Here is a 21,670-nt window from a genome sequence, read left to right on the forward strand (position 1 = left end):
TGTCCTAGTGTGGAAGGTGTCCCTTTGTTTACAGAACAACCTCACTTTCACGGGTGCCATCAACGGAGACGTCTACGTGTGGAAGGACCACTTCCTCGTCCGACTGGTGGCCAAGGCTCACACGGGCCCTGTCTTCACCATGTACACGACCCTCCGGGATGGACTCATAGTGACCGGTGGCAAAGAGCGGCCGTAAGGCGAAACTCCTCTGGGAACAACCGATCTTTTCTTATTGTGCTGGGAGAAACTGACAGAAGCATCTCCCACTGGGAGAAAACGCAGATTTTCTTTCCCCCATCTTGCCTGCATCAGGGAGATGAGTCTGCCATCTCTCCAAGAGGGCCCTGGGCAAAAACCTTCAGAGTACAAGTCAGAGAAGGAGAGAGGTGGTTTAATGGTAGTGGCAAATCCAGAGAGGTATTCTTGAATAGACTCGAGTGACTATGCTCTTCATCGAGTGTTACTTCCCGTAGGTCTCGGGGACGGGAGGACGGAGAGGCGGGGAGAGAAGTTCCCCTGGGGACAGAAATGTAAGAAGGAAGCAGAGCAGCACAGAAACGTTTCTCTTCGCGTTTGATCTAATCAAGACACGGTTTGGTACTTTAGATCGCAGTCCTCTTTCCTTCTGCCATAGTGGCATTTGAAAGTATTCTAGTGAAAGGGTTGTCACTACCCGTCGGCAGGGCCAAAAAAGAAGCCACCCTGGAGGGTCTGTCCTGCTGGGACCCGGTAGCCTTGTTGATAGGGACAGGGGACATGGAGCATCAAGGGCAAGTCTTAGGACAAGGCCCAACTTGCCAAGATCCTCTCACTCCTTTTTAGGACCAAAGAAGGAGGTGCTGTGAAATTGTGGGACCAGGAGATGAAGCGCTGCCGGGCCTTCCAGCTGGAGACGGGGCAGCCGGTGGAGTGTGTGCGCTCTGTGTGCCGTGGCAAAGTGAGTGGGCGGGCCGGTCTTCCCCCAGCTGTCCCTAGGGGGCTGGGCCCGGAAGGGGCCCAAGAGAGAGAGGGAGTTCAGCCATACTCTTTCCCTGTGCCCGGGTGCTAAATCCTTAAAACAGGCTTCCAAGGTGCTACTTGCACTGCGGTGGGAGTCGGCTCAGCAGGGTCCCACAGACCCAGGCGCAGACTCTTCCGAGTTAGCACTGGCTGTATGACCTTGGGTGTGTTACGTACCCTTTCTGTGCCCAGGCGGGTGGTTGTGAGGGTCGCGTGCGTTATAATGCGCGATGCCTTCCATTATGCCTGGCTCAGAGCCACATTCTGTGGATGTCAGCTGCTACTGTTATAGATGTGATTATTACTGTAGACACAGAGATAGTAAATAATTTGCCATGTGCATGGTCCGTAAGGGGGGATAGTAAAGGGCCATCAAACTGTCTGACTCAAAGCCATAGGTTGTCAAGTCCTACCTGGGCTGAATATCAGAAACAACTGTGGAGTTGTTTCTTGTTGTTGTTGTTTTTAATATATGGCTGTCCACGTACTTACCCAGAGCTGCCAAATCAGAGTCTTAGCCATGACTTGTGTGTTCCTTTTCTTCTTTTCTTTTTTTAATTCCCCAAGAAATTCTGAGGTCCTTAAAAAAATAAATCTTAACCTCTGGTTCATACCCTGTGTCTATACTTTGGAATTGTTAGCAGTCTAAGAATGTGCCTTCTGGATGTTCCCCATTGAAAAAGGCAGACCTGACTTAGAGTCTCCATAATTAGAAATCGAGAGCTTTGTTTTTAGATAGATAAATACCAGTCATCTGGTAGGTAGGCAGACATCTGGGAGATGAAGGCAGAGGTAGGCCCGGAATGTGGAAGTCCTCGAGAGATGGCTCGTTGTTCAGTGCGAGGAAGAATTTGGGAAGACATTGAACGGTCCAACAACAGAAACGGACTACCCCGCTCTGTAATGAGCTTGCCGTCAGTGGAATGTTCTGGCAGAGACCAGATGATGGCAATCTCTGTGCCGACGCTCTCATCCATGGCTGAGGGAGAAAAGGAAAAGTGAGGAGGTCACGGAAGGGCGGGCGATTTTGTTGTTAACAACACAACCTGTTCCGGCTCTTCCGGCGTTAATACCATTGCCAGCAGGGGCCACTTTCCCACGTTGCTCTAATAGTGTTTGCCTTTAAGTTATTATTTAAAATACAAATCTTATTTTTTACCTATTTTCATCTATTTGCCTACCAATCTCTCACCTACTAGATTCCTAATAGATCATAAAAATGTTTCATTTTAAATTGTAGCAAAATATAAGTAACATAAAATTTACCATTTTAGCCATTTTTAGGTGTACAGTTTAGCGGTATAAAGTACATTCCCACTGTCGTGCAGGCATCGCCACCATCCACCCACAGAACATTTTGCGTCTTGTAGAACTGAAACTCTGTAGCTATGAAGTCCTCACTCCCCTTGCCCCTCCCCCTCCCCAACACTCAGCAACCACCGTTGGACTTCTACATGTTGGACCAGGTACACCATTGGAGTACTATCATACAGCGTCTGTCTTTTTCCTAATAATGTTTTTATGACAACAGGGGAAAATTTTAGTAGGAACCAAAGACGGAGAAATAATTGAAGTTGGTGAGAAAAATGCCGCTTCTAACATCCTGATTGATGGGCACATGGAAGGGGAGATCTGGGGTCTGGCCACACACCCCTCCAAGGACATCTTCATCTCTGCCAGCAACGATGGCACAGCCCGCATCTGGGACCTGGCCGACAAGGTGAGGGGTCCGCTGTGCTCTGATGCTCACAGGTGGGGCCTGGCCAGAGCCCAGAGTGAGGAGGGTTGGATCCAGAGTTGGGGGATGCGGTGGGTCTGCAATTAAGTTAGAAAGCCTGGTGATGAAAGTCCCACTCACACACGCCCAATCTGTCTGTCTGTTAGCTGCATATACCCACATGTAACTACAGGACAGGAATAATCTGGAAATGAAGTTTCTTTGTTGTAAAAAAAATCCACAAAACCTAAAAAATAAAGAGATATGTCTTCCCTGTATGGGAAGACTAAAAATGACTTAAAATTTCAAATGTTCCCAAATAGGACATTTCAGTCAAAACCCCAACAAAGTTCATGGGGCACCCGGGTGGCTCAGGCGGTTGAGCATCCTACTTCAGCTCAGGTCATGATCTCAGAGTTCCTGAATTCGAGCCCCGCATTGGGCTGTGCTGACAGCTCAGAGCCTGGAGCCTGCTTCGGATTCTGTGTGGCCCTTTCTGTCTGCCCCCTGCCCCACTTGTGTGCGCTCTCTCTCTTTCTCTCTACTCTCTCAAATATAAATAAACATAAACAAGCAAAAAAATAAATCCCCAGTAAAGTTCCTCTTGGAGTTTGGAAAAAAAATAATTTAAAAAATTCATCTTGAGTAAAAAAAATAGCAGGAAATAGTCGGGGTTGGGGCCGGGGCGGTAATTATTGTTACCATGTCATATCTGATATTTAAAAAAAGTAAGTTCTAATCATTAAAATAGTTGGGTTCATTACAAAATAGCCAGTAAATATTTCAGTCCTATTTTTAGTGTGAGGATCAAAGAACAGACTCACGGTATAGTTGTTTTACTCAAGTTACTTTTCAAAATTGTTTGTGTATTATGAATACTGGCTATCATTTATTGAATACCTGCTATACACCAGATGCTTCATATCCACGATCATCAATGCTTACAATAACCTTGCAAAACTGGTATTGATATCACTTCTTTTCAAGTGGGAAAATGGGGGGGGCTGGTGCCTGGGTTGCTCAGCTGGTTGGGGTCTGACTTCAGCTCAGCTCACGATCTCACGGTTCGTGGGTTCAGTCTGCATACCGGGCTCCACACTGATGGTGCGGAGCCTGCTTGGGATTCCCTCTCTCTCCCCACTCTCTCCCTCTCTCTCTACCTCTCCCCCTTTCATGCTCTCAAAAATAAATAATAATAATAAAAAGTTCAAATGGGAAAATGGGGAAGTAACTGACACAAACACACCCAGCCAGTAGTGACAGACAGGATTCAGGATTTGAACCAAGAGGTGCCAAAGCTAAAACTCTTTTCTCTGAGTAAGAGGTCAGCAGTCTAAGACTGGGAGGATCCAGTCTGGCCTGCCGCCTGTTTCTACAAAGTAAAAGCATGCTCATTGTTTACATAGTGTCTAGGTTGTGAGAGATCATATGGACCACAGAGCCTACAATGTTTACTACCAAACCATTTACAGAAAAAGTTGACCAACCTCTGCCCAAGCTGTTCTGATGAAAACATACTGCCCGTCTTGGTTCCTCAGGGACAGTTACTCTAAGAAGCAAGATGTTTGGAGGCCCAAAGTGGCAGCAGAGATGGCCTGACTGCTCTGGCCTGGGTGCAGGATTTCCCTTGGAGACCAGCCAAGAAGGCCTAGGGCTTAGGTCATGCTACTTTGTATCTATGTAGAAACTGCTTAACAAGGTGAACCTGGGCCACGCGGCCAGATGTGCAGCCTACAGCCCTGACGGGGAGATGGTGGCCATTGGCATGAAGAATGGAGAGTTTGTCATCTTGTTGGTGAACAGCCTGAAAGTCTGGGGGAAGAAACGAGACCGGAAGTCTGCTATCCAAGATATCAGGTACATAGCAGGTCATCTGGGCAGGGAAAAGAAGGGCACCCATTCTCCTTCTCTGTGGTTACCTTTCTGGAAGGGTCATGACTGGAATGAAGAATTCAGTTGTGGGAGGGTCCCTTTTAACGAGCCAGCCGTGGAAGGAGACTCCCTCACACATTAATTCCCAGACATGTCTTTGCTAAGTTCCACGAAGAGTGTGGTAAAAACTGCGTGTACGACGCCATTCTGCATAAGGCTGCGTGCATCCACTCCCGTACTTCCATGGGATTGGATACAGAGAAATTGCTGAACTCCCTAGAATGCTAACCACGTGTGAGTCATGAAGTGAGATCTCATTGCCTTTGAGCTTGGGAGGCCCATTCCAGAGCAGACCTGACTAGCCCTTCTCACAGACCATGCTCTTGGATTGCTTTTTCTAGAATCAGCCCAGACAGCAGATTCTTAGCCGTTGGTTCTTCTGAACACACAGTTGACTTCTATGACCTCACTCAGGGCACAAGCCTGAACCGCATTGGCTACTGCAAAGATATTCCAAGCTTTGTCATTCAGATGGATTTTTCTGCGGATGGCAGATACATCCAGGTATGTCTCAGCTTTGCTAATATCTGGGGCAACCAAGAATCATCACCATTATCGTAACAGCAACAGTGGTGGCTTATATTAATTGAGGGCTTGCTTTGCGCCAGGCTGTGCATCCATCTCCTCTTTATAGGAATGTTTTCAGTATTGCAACTTTTCCCCTACCTTATAAATGAAGAAGCAGGGGCCTAGAGAACTTAAAAATGTTGAAGAAATAGAATTTTTAAAGTAGAGTTGTCCTTCAGTAAGAGATGCAGGCAGCTCAAGCCCTAATAACTTTAACCCTCCTTTTACTTCCTCCCTTTGAAAGCTTCCTAACCTCTGGTTCTCCAGGGCTACACCTAAGCCCACGTGGCTTCTCATATTTAGTCATTTCACTTGCAAGTCTGGGGGGGGGGGCGGGTGTGGCCCATCCACACTTGGGGTCTGGATGCCAGACACCAAGCCTGGAGTGGGGGCTCCTCACTGGGTCCCTCACTGGGTCCCAACTGACAGGTTGGAAGGGATAGAGAGGGGTCCCACCATTGGGACTTACAGCTGAAAAGAGAACAATGTCTTGTCCAGCACTCTGAACAAATATTGTGCATTAGTGAGCTGGCCTGGAGTGGATAACCCATTGTGAAATGAGAGGGGACCCATTCATTGATTATTTACTGAACCAGGTGCTGTGCTAGACTTTTGGATGGACAGGATGGGCCTGGTCACTGCTCTCCTGTAGCTTCCCTATAAGGGAGAAGACAAGCATCGAACAGATAACCACAAAATATACCTATAATTACAAATTGTGATTATGTGCTGCAAAGGAAAAGTACAGGGTGCTGCGGGAGCATATAACAGTCACTGAATTTAGATTCACTTCCTCTCCACACAAGTGATATTTAAGTTGAGGCTGGTGGGATGGGTAGGAGTTAGCCAACAAAGAGAGGCGGGAACATTGTTCCGGGCCATCTGTATGAAGGCCCTGAGGTGGGAAAGATCTCAGCACATTCCATGAAAAGCAGGAAAACCTAGGGTGGCCAGGCTAGAGACACCCACAGTAGATGGGGCTGGAGATTTTCTAGAAAATGCTTATCTCCCCCTAGAACATTCCCAAAGAAGCAAAGGTCAGGTCCTAGATGGTTCAAAACTCAGGTACATCGGTTGCCGTCTGTGAGAAAATTCACCTACATCTGAACCAAAGGATCTGTTTGTTCAAGAACAGGGACTCCCAAACTTAAGTGAGGATCACAGATCACCCGGCGGCTTTGTTAAAACACAGATTGCCGGGTCCCACCTTCAGAGTGTCTGATCTGGTAGGTCTGGGGTGGGGCCCAGGAATATGCATTTCTAACAACTTTGCAGATGATGCTGAAGCTGCTGGTCAGGAACCACATTTGGGGAACCGCTGCCTTAGGATTTTGGAAAAGAGCCAGAAAATGAGTGGAAAACCGTCCTGCTCATGTGAATTTCGCTATAGGCTGACCACAGGTTTTGCAGCCTCAAGCTGAACTTGGGTTTGTTGAAGAGTCCTAGGGATCCAGAGGCTTGGCCAGTGTTCTGGGAAAATAGTACACCCAAAGGGGGGCCCTTTGGCCTGGAGAGAAAGCTGATGGACATGGTTGCCTCTTTCTCCTTGCAGGTGTCAACAGGAGCCTACAAGCGCCAGGTGCATGAGGTACCCCTGGGGAAGCGGGTCACTGAAGCTGTGGCCATTGAGAAGATCACCTGGGCCTCCTGGACAAGGTGACTGGAGGAAAACACTTTTTTTTTGTAATGTTTATTTATTTTTGACAGAGAGCACGAGTAGGGGAGGGCAGAGAGACAGACACAGAATGCGAAGCAGGTTCCAGGCTCTGAGCTGTCAGTACAGGAGCCCCACACGGGGTTTAAACTCACGAACTGTGAGATCATGACCTGAACCAAAGTCGGACGCTTAACCGACGGAGCCACCCAGGTGCTCCTGGAGGAAGACACTTCTTAAGGAAAAGATCACAAGGAAGTTTCTTATGCCAGACTCAGCCTCCAAGTTTGTATGTGGCCCAGATGTTAAAAAAAAGCTCAGAGATAGAGCTGTCTGGTCTTTGGGGACTGGGGGCTGGGGGCAGGAGGCTTCTTGGACCCGGGCTTTTGAAATGCAAAGCCCTCCCTTTTGTGTGATCCCTTGGTCCTACATCCGCAAACTCACCCAGCATGTTCAAAGGGAAATTACCTCCCAGCTTTTGGCTCAGCCCCGGTGCACTGCAGTGGAGGCCTCCAGTCGCCAGGAGGGACGGGAGGGTGGGAGGGCCGGCATTGCCACTTAGCAGGATAAGGAGCAATGCGTTGCCAGTTCAAGGGAAAGGACACCACCAAGCTGTGAGCTTGAAGGTGCCCAAGCATATACACATCCAAAAGGACTAGAGGGCAGAGGGAGTGAATCAAAAATGGAGGGAAATTTTCTCTTGGGGTGCAAAGGAGGGGGGCAGAGCAGAGCAGTAAGAGCTAGGTCAGTGCACAGGGGGGCAGGGGACAGAAGAGACACATGATCATAGCCAATGATGCAAAATAGCCCTCTCTTCTTCTTATCCCTGGGAGGGGACACCTGACTACAGGAAGCCTTCTCATGCACCTCCTTCTGACACCTCTTCTTACTCAAAACAGCATTCTGGGGGATGAAGTCATTGGCATCTGGCCACGAAATGCGGACAAGGCTGATGTCAACTGCGCGTGTGTGACCCATGCTGGCCTCAACATTGTCACAGGAGATGACTTTGGGCTGGTGAAGCTCTTTGATTTTCCATGCACAGAAAAATTTGTGAGTCTTCCTCAGAGGAACTCCCTACACGGCCTCCAGGCTCTTTCCTGTAGTCTGCAGGAGGCAGTGGCCATATCTAGATGGCCATCGAGAATCTAGAGCAAGAGGAATCTTGTTCCAGTCCTGTGGAGATTTGGGGACCCGTAACTTTTGCATCTCCCTTTGGAGGGGAAGTTCTGGAAGCCGGGAGAAGGGAGGTTGGGAGGGGTACAAATTGGCCATCCCAGGCAAGAATGGGACAGGAAAACCCATCAGTGAAAGGCTGGCTAAAAGACGAAATGGGAATCCCAGGAGTGGAGGATTCTGGGACGAGGAGATTTTGAGTCCTGGAAGTAGTCTGTGGTTTCCAGGAGGAGCAGGGTCTCAGTGGTCTCCATTCACTTTTGCTCACAGGCCAAACATAAGCGTTACTTTGGCCACTCAGCTCACGTGACGAACATCCGTTTCTCTCACGATGACAAGTATGTGGTCAGCACTGGAGGAGACGACTGCAGGTATGAACCTGACTCACCTGCTCTGGTTCCCCGGGCCTGGTTGTTACTCCCTCTTCCGGTCCCCACATCAGGTGTCCCATGGGACACAGGGAGGGGCTGACATCATAGTGACAAGGACTTGTCACGTATGGTCTGGTGACTCCGAACCCAGGTCTTGAAGGGTCCATGTCCCCACTAGAGCTGTCCTGGGATTGGTGAGAAGGGGAGGACAGGATTCCTCCTCTGAACATTGCTGGGTGGAGGGACAGGTGAGTAAGGGACTCCAGGTGGCTGATTTCAGTAGGACAACCCAAGGCATCATTGCATATAATCAGGTTAAAATGGCCTTGATCCATAGGTCTTTTAACTCGTAACTTCCAGCTGATCACCAGGATTCTTAAGATGGGTGATTAGGGGGGCCTGGGTGACTCAGTCAGTTAAACATTGGTTACGTGTCCAACTACTGATTCTACCTCAGGTCATGATCTCACAAGTTGTGAGATCAAGCCCCATGTTGGGCTCCATGCTGAGCATGGGGCCTGCTTAAGATTCTCTCTCTCCCTCCATTCCGCCCCTGATCAGGAGCACTCGCAGGTGCTCTCAAAATTATATATATAAAAAAAAAAAAAAGCCTCAGTCACCGTGAGAAACAATAAGGGTGTCACCCAGTTTTACATGAGATCTGGTGAGAAGTGAAGCCATTAGGCCCAGTGCTAGTTAGTAGCAGGAGATCCTCAACCAGCTATCTGGACTGGGCTGCTTTTAACCTTAACTGCTGCTGAGTGTTAAACAGGCACATGTTCCGTGCGAGGTGTGACTGGCCTTCCAGTGATTTGGAAGGACCCTTACCAGCCTGCTCCAGAGATGACATCAGCCTCTTCAGCCTTTCCAAGAAGGCCACTTTCTCTTGTCCCTCCAAGTGCATTCCTTATTTGGATTGTGGAGGAACAGGACAAAGTCATTCCTGAATCTCTCATTCTCCACCTCTAATGTAGTTGAAGGGCTTTACCGCAACATGAATATAGGTTTCTATTCAGCCCAAGCAAAACTCTTGGGGGGGATAAAGAAGTGTACCAATCCCGATATATATGTATTTTTAGAGTTTATTTATTTATTTAGAAAGCGAGCCTGGGAGGGGCAGAGAGAGAAGAGAATCCCAAGTGGACTCCGTCCACACTGTCAGTACAGAGCAGAGCCCGAGGTGGAGCTCAAACCCATGAGTTGGAAGATCATGACCTGAGCCAAAATCAAGAGTCGGACACTTAACTAACTGAGCTGCCCAGGTTCCCCCAGATATTTTTAGTGGTCTGAGAGAGGTTGTGGAAAAGGCACCTGTAGAGAATGTCAACCCACTTCCTATCCAAAAGCATGGTGTAGAAAATGGCCCCCAAGGACGCTGATAGCCCGTGGGAGAGCACCATCTCCAGGTCCGCTGTGCCAACAGCGGCTGGCGCTTAGAGCCCTTGAGATAATACTGCCAGCAGCGCCCTGTGGAGTGGAAACACCCATTGAAAGCAGCACCCGCCAGACTGTGAACAAGCCAGCAATAAGTGAATTGAGATCCAAGGTGACTTTTGATTACGATGAAAGGCTTAGAAGTAACCTTTAAAATGCAGGACCCTTAGGCCTTTGTAGTCCTGGGAGCCTATTCTGATCCCTGGCTCTATGTTGAACACTAGAAAGGGTTCTCCTACTCAAGTGGAGTTGATAAAACCTTTTCAATAGTAACAAGAGAGATAGTGTGAAGTCAAATTGCCAAAAGTCCTTACATTCAGCACATTCAGGCTGCTGAGAACCAAACAAAACAGAAAACAAGACCTGTTTAAAAAAGCAATTGATCTTTATTATTTTTTTTTAATGTTTATTTATTTGTGAGCGAGAAAGAAAGAGCGCACACGAGTGGGGAAGGGACAGGGAGAGAGGGAGACACAGAATCTGAAGCAGGCTCCAGGCTCTGAGCTGTCAGCACATAGCTCCACGCCTGACGTGGGGCTCAAACCCACGAACCGTGAGATCATGACCTGAGCCGAAGTCAGATGTTTAACCGACTGAGCCAGCTAGGCGCCCCCAAAAAGCAAGCAATAAATCTTTAATCGGTGACAAGATCCCCGATTTGCCTTTAGAAGTTGAAATGTCCAACACATATCAGCTGAGCTGGACTCGAGAGCACTTGGTAAGATTGTTTTTTGTCACTTGACAAAATTATGATGCCCAGCCACGCAAGATGATGGTCTGATCTGCCTTTTCAGTGTGTTTGTGTGGCGATGTCTGTAAATGCCGGAACCCTCTTTATTGCTGCTGCTGCTACCACCCAGCAACTGCAGGGGCAGTGACGAGGCCCCTCGTTGCCACCAGCTGCTGGGAAAGGCCTACGCTGCGGGCCGCACAAGTTCCAAGTGCTAGTGAAGTGGGGTGACTGCTCCCAGACTCTGGAATCTCCAAAACTGTGATGCCAAGAAGGTCAGTTCTAAAATGTTAAGAGTGCTTTCCTCTGTTCCTGAGACTATACTGACCACAATGACAAAAAAATCCTGCTAATGTAGCCCACCAACGAAATTTAAAGCCTCAGTTACCCTGACCAATATGTAGCTTTTAATTTGCATCAAAACTTTTACAAAAGATGTTTTGCTATTATGTTTCTATATACTTTAAAAATGTTCATTTTTACAAATGAGTTGAACAAGACAGCTTAATTTAGATGCGCCTAAAGCACTAGAAATATTGATAGCCTCAGTTCTCCACATTTAGCTTTCAAAACCAAATGAGCCATGTACAAACAAGTTGAGAAACTTAATTTTTTAACGTTTCATTTGCAGAGTTTTATATCCATTAAGTGCCTTTGAAAGTTTCCAGTTGTGTGGGCTGCTGTCTCCCCTCCCACAAATTATCTCCTTTCTACATATGGTGCTAAAACTTCAAAACTGAGGAGGGCTACAGGACCCTTAACAGATTCCTGGTCTGTCACCCATGTCATGTGTTTATGTCGAGGCTTCCTAAATGAAAGACATCAGTTACCTGCTTGAGAAGTAGTGGCAGGTGAGCAGCAAAGAAACTTAAATTCAGGAGGGAGGGGGTAAAAATGGGTTTTCACTGTTTAGTGCCAAACCTACAAAATCCAAAATAGAAGTAAAATTAATCTCTACTACAAAACAGTAGGAAAAAAAAGAAAAAAAGAAAAAAAAAGCTCAAGTGGGTCTAGGATTAACGAACTCTTAATCCTAAGATAATAAACGTGGGGACCCAAGGCTGCACTGGGTCTACCACCCAGTGGGGCTGACTTGACACCACGGATTTGTTCAGGTGAACTGATCTAGGTCAAGTCCAGATAAAAAGAAAAAAATCTCAGCAGAACAAATTCCTAAGCCCAAGCAATATTTGAAAGATTATTCAACAAAAACAGGCTAGCTTGGCATTCGTCAGAGCTGGCTAGATGACACAATGTGACCTGGACAGTATTAACCAGACGACATCCCTGACCTGCCTCACTCCTACTTCACACTTGGCTCACCACTGACTCCAGGAGGGGCTGACAGCACACACCGCGAGGAAGGCTGGTGAGGGCCTGGGGACTCTGAGCACACGTGCACCCATCAGTCCTTCCCATCAGTGAACCAAAATTCTGGGTCTTGAGTTTCTTGCTATTTGCAGTTGTCAGTTTAGCGACAGTGAAATGAAGCATTTTCAATTAAACAGATTACTAACATTTACCCCAGAAGTGCTTCAGCATTCTAAATGGATTAGATCACCCATGAAGCTATTTTTATATGCCAAGTTATGAATGCCTTACATTAATCCCCTGATAGGCTGTCGGGTCCCCAGTTAAGAGTCCCTGTGCAGTCCTGATTCTGTTTTCTGTAACCATGTAACTGGCGATGCTGAGTGATGACCATGTCTGCCTATACTGTACCACCGACCTTTCATAATAATCAGATCTTGTATTGAAATAACCACGTGGAAATAAATTGATCAATGAGGATATGTACAACTATATTTAAAAAGCAATAGTGTCTGTGTCAAGAAAACTTAAATCTTATTTGTAAACATTTATATGGTATGATTTTATGTATGTTTATCCTGCACTGTGTTCTATATGTTAAAATATTGGTGCATGAATTTATTTTCAATTAGCAAAGTATAAAAAATACATAATTTGAAAACATTTTGTATGTGTCAAATAAATTTGATTATGTAAACACAGCTGCACTACGCACTGGAAAGCTTTCTAAGAGTACAAGCCACGGCTCACTAGTTGAAGCAAAGTCTACTGTGTGTATACTTTTAATCTGGTGCAGTTTCATGGAGCCAAAATACCAAACATATTTTGTCTATAAGCTTTATTGATACTTTGCTTTTACAGTTCACAATGCATTCCACAGATTCAGTACAGCTTAAACCACAAATGTATAAATCTTCATTTTATAATTTTTTGCATAACAAGGTTTGATATTTGCAAACAACGTTTTTGGAAGCATTAGATTCAGTCCATAGATTCAGAGTCTGTGACAAAATGAACTACAGTAAGTCTGTGCAGTGAAGTTTATGCTGAGGAGTTCTATGTGCATGGCATCGTTTCATGTTGAAAACAGATGGTAGTGCTCCTAGAAATAGATTTTCTTTTTCTAGCTTATGTGCTTTGGAACTACACACGTATAACCAATGACTCTCTGAAATATCAAGCACTGTGGTGGGGTAGCCGGAAGGTAAAGGTCTAAGCTTTGTGAAACACTATATATAGATATATATATAATCTATATTTACTTATATTGGCAATTAATATAACAGTAAGATTCACAATACACCTAGAACATACCAGAAAGGCAAGCTTTTTCACTCTTGCTTTAGTGGTATGATCTCGTCTAAACATTTCATTTCAGAAAATCTGCATCAATCTACACAGACCATACACAGTGCACAAACTGTGAAAAGGATTATTTTTTTCAGCTTCACTTTCTCTGCAATTCCCAAAAAACAGCAAGACTACCTGCAACAAAGTGTAATATACAGCTTTCTCAGATCTTTTTCTATTCACCAGTGCCTCATATCGGAAAAACAAGTATGATTACGGTTTAAATCCATACATAGCAGCTTACAATACTTAAGATGATGAACACATGGCAGTCAAGACAGGTAATTTTCCTCAGACACCGCATTGCTAAAAATAAAGATCTGTGAAACTGCAATGTCAAGGTTTCCTTCTTCCCTGACCCTCCCCATGTAATCAAATGAATATCCCCTTTTAAAGATAAACTATTGTTAATGATTCCTGGCTTTTTCATTCAGCTTTGCGCTTCAATCCAGGGATTTTCGCTTGGATTCTACAAATGGAAAGGTTGGGACAAAAGGTCAATATAAATATTTTTAAATTTTAAGTATTTTAAAACGCTATCCTTCAAGAACTACTTGTATATTGCTCAGCTTGTACAAGAAATGAAATCTTAAGGCTGTCAAACTACAAGCTGTAATTATGCCACCTTGCCTGATGAACTGGATTTAAACAAAGCCTTAAATACAACAAAAAGCAAACAGAAATCAACGATTCCAAATGTAGAGAAAAATCGTGTGGCAATACTGTCGCACTTTTTAAGTGTGATTAAGATTTGCTACCCATTATGCCTAGAAGATGAAAATACTACATTTTGTTCTCAAAGTCCAGTACACCTTGTCCTTAGTAAAAAAGAAAACAAGAGTTGCAGATTTTAAGTACTTACTTAGCCATAGCATCTTTAACATTCTTGTTTGCAAGTCCTAGATAATGATCTATCTGCGCCTGAAAGAGAGGTATAAAGGAGTTACTAGAAAATTAACGTTGGTAGAGTCTTATTGACCGTTACTCTGTTCCGGCAAATTAAGGGCTTAATAAAGGCTTAAGAAACCACATTTTTCATATTTATAAGGCTATGGAAACTGGCAATAATACATCTGTTTGAAGTAATAAAGTGAGACTTGTATCCTGAAATCTATACTTAAGAAATTACCTGATGCCGTTCATAAATAACAGGAACGCTGAAGAGTGAAATCAGAGCTGAAAAAGGAAATACACAGCCTTTAAAATCGACTGGGAGGGTTTAGGGAACAAACACGGACAATGGTAAACTCTTAAGATAGCTAGGCAGTGTTCCTAACGAATGAATAAAATACACAAGGATCTCCTGGAGGCACCTGCTGGTGGGGAACCACTGCAGAGCAGTGAGTGAATTAACCAAGGGATGCTGCAGGAACCATTCCTAGCTTAAAATCACGTCACACAGACCTTATAAAATACAGGCATCCCAGGTTAGTGTGATTTATGCCTGCACCATCAGATGAGGCCAGCCCCCATCTGGTTTATCACTATTAACTGGAGCATTCTTCAGGAACTAAAGTAGCAATTCAATACACAGTATCAGTATCAGCAATTTAGCTGAAGAGATCACAACCTCAAATATACGTCCTGTCTTCCCCACAACATAAGAATTCTCTCCACTACAATGTCTCTTGGGGTGCCGGGATGGCTCAGTCCGTTGAGTGTCCGACTTTGGCTCAGGTCATGATCTCACAGCTTGTTGAGTTTGAGCCCCTCATTAAGTTCTGTGCCGATAGCTCAGAGCCTGGAGCCTGCTTCAGATTCTGTCTTCCTTTCTCTGCTCCTCCCCCACTCTCACTCTCTCTCTCCCCAAAATAAACAAACATTACAAAAAAATCCTTTAAAATGTTTTTAAGCTCCTACACACAATCATCTTTTATTGTACAGTTTTTCATTCAAATAGTTTTATAGACTTACCCAAAATCAGTAGTGTCAGACCATTGAACAAGGCACCAACATAGGTAAATACCCACATCAACACTGCAAACTGTAAGAAAATAACATTAGCTTATTAAAACCACAATTCACATGAAGTTGAAGCTTTCAAATAAAAGCATCCCATCTAACGGCCAACCTACTAGAGGCCTAATCGTTGGAGATTTGGTACATATGGATATTTCATCTTGAAGTCACCAGTCTCAATTCAAAATTTCAGAATCCTAATTAAAATAGATTTGATTCATTTTGTCTGGACTACACTACCAAGTAGTTGATTCAATTTTCTCTGAGATCAGAAAACATGCCAAAGGTATACCTTCCTCCTTCAACTTTAGTACAGCATTTAGCTTTTACATGGGAAGACTGAAAAGGGATGAGAATTTGCTATTAAACCTGATTTTAAAGCACTAACAAGTACTTCAGATCCACATGAGCTGAATAATTCAGACATTAAAATCTCAGACATCTGAATAAGTAACAGGCAGGAGTACTTATGATCAGCGAGAATGGGTTTCAGGTACCAAAATTACCAGCTCCAGCATTTTATAAAGGAACAGAAGCACTGGCTGCCGAGTGATACATGTTTTAATAGCCACAGTTAACCCTGGGAATGAGGATGTCTCAAACTTGTATATGTATTAATAAAACCATTATTCTTTTGGTCACTGCTTTCTTTATTTAACAAACACCAATATAGTTCTTACTATATTAGTGCCAGGCACAGTTTTAAATGCTTTACAAATATTAACTCAATTATTCCTCTTAACTTGATGAGGTGGGTGCTATTATTACCACAGCAGATACAGACAACTAAAGAATAAAGAGTTTTAATACCTTGCTAGCAGTCAGATTTCACTGTCCCCTTTACGGGTAGGGGACTGCAGTGAATTAACTAAACTCTACTTCAGTAATCATGGTCTTAAAATCTAGGTGTGTGTGTGTGTGTGTGTGTGTGTGTGTGTGTGTTTAAATCATCAAATAAAGCAGTTTGGGAAAGGCTCTTCTAAAAAGAGATTTCATTTTGAGAAGTCCTTTGCTTCCTCTTCATACTTTATTCATGAAAGGCTGGACAAGAGGATTGCAGAGTTTTCTTTCCATTCTAAAATTTGGTGACATCATATAGTACAGACTCAATGACATGATAGAAACAGTTCTTGGAAGACTTAAAACACAAAGTCAGTCTGGATTTTATTATTCTTAATCAGTAATACCTTTGCTTTCTATTAAAAGCCTTCATGTGTCTGGCATTAGCTCTGCCCTAGTCAGCAGGTAACACAATATGATGCCACCGTCTACAGTGATTAGTCAGGGACAGACAACAGCCCTCCATCTCCTAGAGGAGGGATCAGCACACCTTTCCTTTCAAGTAAGATAATAAGATAATAACCATGTTTCCTTTTACGGGCCATAGTGGGGGGGGGGCTTTCATATATTCTTGGAATGTTGTCTCTGAATAGTTTTTGAATATTATCCTTTAAAAAACATAAAAACCATTCTTCGCTCTCAGGCTGTATCAAAACCCGCCATGGGTCAGACAGTAGTTTGCAGACCCTTGAACTGTCTTCCTCCAGATACTCATTCATTCAACAAAATTTGATCACCTACTAAGAGCTGAGTACCACGCAGTAATTAAGGTGTTGAAGCTCACATTTACTACAGGTTAGGAATACAATCTGGATTCCTCCACCAACTTCAGTTCTACAAATAGCAACACTCTGGTTACCTCTACAACTGAATTTAATGTTCAAGTGACCAAATGCCAAGCATTCTTAATACCTGCCAACTGAAAATCAAAAATTAAATGCTACCTCCCCCCCCATCCCCCCCACCCCCCTCCCCACCCCGCCTCAGTCTTAGCAAGTGCCAAGATAAGAAAGGTCTGCAGCATGACTCCAGTTAGCAAGGCTTTTCCGTCTCGGAGTTTTACAGACTCCTATTGCAGAAGCTAATTTTAACTTCTGCATTTAAGCAAGTTTGCTAAGGAACATTTTCATGTTTTCATCCATCACTATCGACAAGTCTAAAAGGGAAAAGCATCAACCTTCCACATTTTAGAATAAACTGCTTTAGCAGTAAAGACACCTTTGTCATGACAGAATTCAGATACTAACACACACACAGGCTAAAAATAAGTCCTAATTTGGTCATTAAGTCACCCACAAGGCTCCACTCCCAGGTCAGCAAGGAGAGAAGCCCAAGACTTCACACCTAGGCTATCTAAGGGACTCAAATGTCACTGGACTTGCTTCTTGCAGGACACTCTTCCTAAAAGCCACGTTACCCAAAGGCAAAGAAAAGAACAGAGGGAGGACTAAATGTGGAACAAGTGACCGACAGGCACGAAGAAGCATGACTAAGGATGGAGGCAGACAGATAGACATACACATTCTCCCTCTAGGGGAGGCATGTACACCCCGGCTCCACAGAATATTGCCGTGCAAGTATGTCAGGCCAATGTTGCCGAAATTTCCCATTTTGAGAGAGAAACCAGAAATTCACATTTTTATGTATCACAGAATTTTTAAATATTGCAAAAAATTTTACATTTCAGGGGCTCCAAACAAAAATGTTAAGTAAGGTTTTCCAGAGAATACACCATCAGAGAGAAAGGAATGGTAGTTAAGGACATGCATCTAGCAATTGCACAATTACTGGAACTGTTACATAATGAAAGCAACTTTTTTTTTCTTTGACAAATATATTAGGTCAGTTAATCTCATCACAATGCCAAAAGTTAAATGCTATTATTATCCCCAAAGAGCAAACCGAGACAAAGAACAATTAAGCAAGTTGCCAGACCAGAGGTCACAGTGATCTAAAGTTTATCTGACTCCAGAATCTATCTGCTGTGCCATACAGTAAAACCACCTACAGAGTAACCATTATTAATGGAAATTTGTCACGAATGTGCATGCTGTCATTTTTAAACTCAAAATTATTTGACCTTTTTTTGACATCTACAGCCTTATTCATTGGTATCACTTTGCCTACATTTTCCCTAGCCCATTTCCCTTCTAATTTTTCTGTGAGCCAGAGAAAGCAGAAACTGTCAAAATGTGTATGTTAATAACTATATAAGAGCCCAAGAACTGAATTTCAAAGTTCTTCTGGGTCAGCTATTTCTGGAGTGCAGACCTTTTTTGGCTCACTTTCAGATTTAAGAACTGTATTCTGGAACATTATGAATGCCTGATGTTCAGACAACTATAGCTAGAAATTTTCTTACAATTTTAACATATTTTCACTGAAAGTCACGGAACTGTCATACTGAATCCAGGCTTTATCACCCAAAGCTGTGTTACAGAAAAATAAGAACCTTTGCCTAAAACACATGGCATCTGGTAAATAAAATTATTAGATTTTTTTCTTGAGATTTGAGGTTTCAAAAGCCAGGATCCCACTAATGAAACTTGGAGCCTTACTCATGAAGCTCCAAAGCTGAGCCCAGTGGGGACTGTCAAATATCCTCCTTTTACAACAGGCCTGGTGGTAGTGGGAGGAAGGAGTAGGGGGAAAACAATAGCCTGGGGCTTAGAGTTTAATGCCACAGCTTTCAAAAACTGTGATTCTCCAGGCAATATCCACAGATATTCCAATATTCCTTCCTTTCCCCAACCCCCCTTCCTAGTAGCAAGTAAATTTTATAGCTCCCAGGTGGTTCCAATCTGCAGCCCAGACTGAGAACCACTGTTTTAAAATGAACCCGATCAAAGATCCCTCACACATAAGAGCAATCACAGAATTAAACCTTAACTAGGTGGTCTAAATATGTTCAACTACCTTAAACTTGTTTTCTGGTAGTCATGGATCTTATTTAGAAGTTAACAAATATCACTGGGTTAATAAAATTATCCTGCCTCTTTCTGACTTCTCAGAGACTAATAAAGTACACCAGGCTAAGAAAAGGCTACATACACAGCTTTTGCTACTTAATTTTACTACAGAACATTCCTCCTTTGCTTTCCTTTCATTCATTCTCCTTTCCCCACCTGATGTCTGGCACTCAATGGAACAAACCCCTTTAAGAAATATAACCTTTAAAACAAATCCTGAACGCTGGACAAAATATTTGGCTGCAGTGAAAAACTAATGTTTGAAATAAGTTCTACTGAATGGAATTAGATATATTTTGTTAGTAATTCTGCCATATTTGACTAAAATTAATCCTTTGGGAAATATATTGTTGCTACATCTGTGGACATGTGAGATCTTCTCTAGGACTTAGAAGCTTGTAATTCCCTGCAAAGGAGCAAAACAAATTGAACTACTGCACGGGAATTTAAAAAGGAGAAATTGCAAAAACATGTCTTATTTGTATCTGTCCAAGTCAACTGCCAAAAGGAGTCTTAGGCCAGGCACAAAGATAACCACCATCTCACATCAGGTCTTTTTCAATAGGCCTGACTGCTCATGAACCTTGAGAGTTTTGTTTTGTTTTTAATCACATTTGAAAGAATAGGCTCCTCTCGCTCACTGTCAAGGAAAAAAAAAAAAGTAATGAGCAAAGGGATGAAAAAGTTTCACATGCTAAGAATAGTGGCTCTAAAATTTTCTAAGGAAGAAGGTTTCAAATAAAAGTAATGGTAACTGTGACCCAGAATCTAGAAATGTAGATTATATAAATTTGAGGGCACCAAATTTATGAAGGCAGTGAGTTATAGAGAAACCTCTTTCAAATTTTTGTTTGAAAGCTATTATTTTAAATATGCCACAGAGCGTGATACCGTGTGTATTTAAGAACTACATTTAAGAACTTGTAAATGAGACTCCCACTCATTTTCTTGAATTTAGGGTGGTATCCGTTTTCCTAATGATGAATCATACAAAATCAAAGTAATTCCAATTAGAAGCTGGTGCTTATTTTGGGATGAGCACTGGGTGTTGTACGGAAACCAATTTGACAATAAATTTCATATTAAAAAAAAAAAGCTGGTTCCTCTAAGTTTTTTGTTTGTTTGTTTAATTTTGAGAAAGAGTGTGTGCACACAAGCAGGGCAGAAGCAGAGACAGACAGAGGATCCAAAGCGGACTCTGTGCTGACACCCAACGTGGAGCTCAAACTCAAGAACCATGAGATGAGGTCATCTCATGACCTGAGATGAAGTCAGATGTCCAAATGACTGAGCCACCCGGGTGCCTGTGGTACTTGTAAGTTTTTGAAAATTCAGTGTTATTTAACAAATTCATCTGGAAACTGGAGAGACCAGGACTATTTATTAGCAAACTTTCAAAACACTGAAAATCTAAATATAGGAAATACAATGAGTCAGTCTAATAGGGCCAACATTTCTCTTTTATACTGAAAAAGTAAAAAAAAAAAAAAAAAAAAAAGAGAGAGAGAGAGAACTGCTTGCTTTAGGGAGAGAGAACAGGGCTCCCTATTAGCTGCTGCGGCTAAAAGGCAAAAAGTAATAGAAGGAAAATCATTTTCTTTAAAAAGAAAACGCTCTCTATATAAACAAAAACTGTGGAGGACTAAGAGTGGTAAATGCTCAAGAATCTATCTATAGAAAAGGAATACTATTAAGTATTTTTTATAAAGAGCCAAGAGTGTCAAGATTTTTGTCAGCTTTTTTCAATAAGAGACATTTTAGGCAAGTATCCTGTGTTTCTACATACAGTACCCTTATTCAGTGGAAACAAACAAATGGAATGTGTACCACTCACATACAATGACATTAAGATTTTATTTTAATTAAAGGGGGTCAATTTTTAATTTTTAATTTTAAAGGGGGTCAAAGGGTAAAAAGAAAAAGTTTATTGGCTTTGGAGTTACCCTACGTACCCCAGGACAGGAAACAAAAAAGAAAGAAAAGGTTTAACTGAAGTCCCCCAAATAATAGAACCACCAGGCTTATCAAGGAAGACCCTTTGTGTGTATTATCAGAATTTACAACTGAATTACCAAGTGCTTCATACCCATCACCTTCGCAAAGGTAGGGAGAAAAAGACACACCCTGCCTTTTATTCTTTTGCCTCAACAGGTTTTGAGACCTAAATGCAAACAAAGTTCATTCTATATGTTAGTATATGAAGCACCAGTTACTTGTTTGGAGCCCAGGAAGAATCACCACCTGGGAAGTCATCAAGCAGCTTTCCTTGAGCTCTGGGATTGCCAAAAAACACTACTAAAGGAAACCATTCAAGTAACTTTTCTTTTTCTCTTTTCAGAAGTACTGCTAATCTGTAAGGAGAAAAAGTAGTAAACTATAATTCTAACACATGTCCTTTTTCCCCCCAACATTAAGAAACAATGTTTGTTTTAAAAAAATAAAAAACCCTCATAAAAATAAAGTGTTTCACAAACTAAATCTGCCTCATTATGTGCCATTTTCTGCTACAAAGTCACACATATAAGTCACTGAAGGCAAAAATTTATCAAGTTCAGTTTCTCTCGCTTATGCTAGCTCCATCGTGAATAACATACCTGCTTAAAACAAACAAACAAACAAAAAAAAAACCAACAAAATACCAAAGACCTGAGGTAATTTTCA

At 43.0% G+C, this 21,670-nt stretch overlaps 2 protein-coding genes across 4 annotated transcripts in view; one reads left to right on the forward strand and one right to left on the reverse strand.

Annotated features, from left to right (window-relative positions):
- Positions 1-12,385, forward strand: part of EML6 (EMAP like 6) — a 280,348-nt gene extending 267,963 nt beyond the window's left edge. Inside the window, exons 33-41 of the mRNA XM_042981405.1 lie at positions 35-192; positions 823-937; positions 2,531-2,719; positions 4,401-4,573; positions 4,990-5,152; positions 6,768-6,871; positions 7,769-7,922; positions 8,316-8,416; positions 10,645-12,385. Of these exons, the coding sequence (XP_042837339.1) occupies positions 35-192; positions 823-937; positions 2,531-2,719; positions 4,401-4,573; positions 4,990-5,152; positions 6,768-6,871; positions 7,769-7,922; positions 8,316-8,416; positions 10,645-10,669 (1,182 nt within the window). The 3' untranslated portion in view covers positions 10,670-12,385. The remainder of the gene's footprint in view (positions 1-34; positions 193-822; positions 938-2,530; positions 2,720-4,400; positions 4,574-4,989; positions 5,153-6,767; positions 6,872-7,768; positions 7,923-8,315; positions 8,417-10,644) is intronic.
- Positions 12,386-12,714: 329 nt separating this feature from the next.
- Positions 12,715-21,670, reverse strand: part of RTN4 (reticulon 4) — a 72,611-nt gene continuing 63,655 nt past the window's right edge. For all 3 annotated transcript variants that reach the window (XM_042981402.1, XM_042981403.1, XM_042981404.1), the window contains 4 exons: positions 15,156-15,225; positions 14,371-14,417; positions 14,104-14,162; positions 12,715-13,710 (listed from right to left, as the gene is read on the reverse strand). In XM_042981402.1, the coding sequence (XP_042837336.1) occupies positions 13,668-13,710; positions 14,104-14,162; positions 14,371-14,417; positions 15,156-15,225 (219 nt within the window). In that variant the 3' untranslated portion in view covers positions 12,715-13,667. The remainder of the gene's footprint in view (positions 13,711-14,103; positions 14,163-14,370; positions 14,418-15,155; positions 15,226-21,670) is intronic.

The sequence above is a fragment of the Panthera tigris genome, chromosome A3, assembly GCF_018350195.1.
Source record: "Panthera tigris isolate Pti1 chromosome A3, P.tigris_Pti1_mat1.1, whole genome shotgun sequence".
NCBI classification, from domain to species: Eukaryota; Metazoa; Chordata; class Mammalia; order Carnivora; family Felidae; genus Panthera; species Panthera tigris.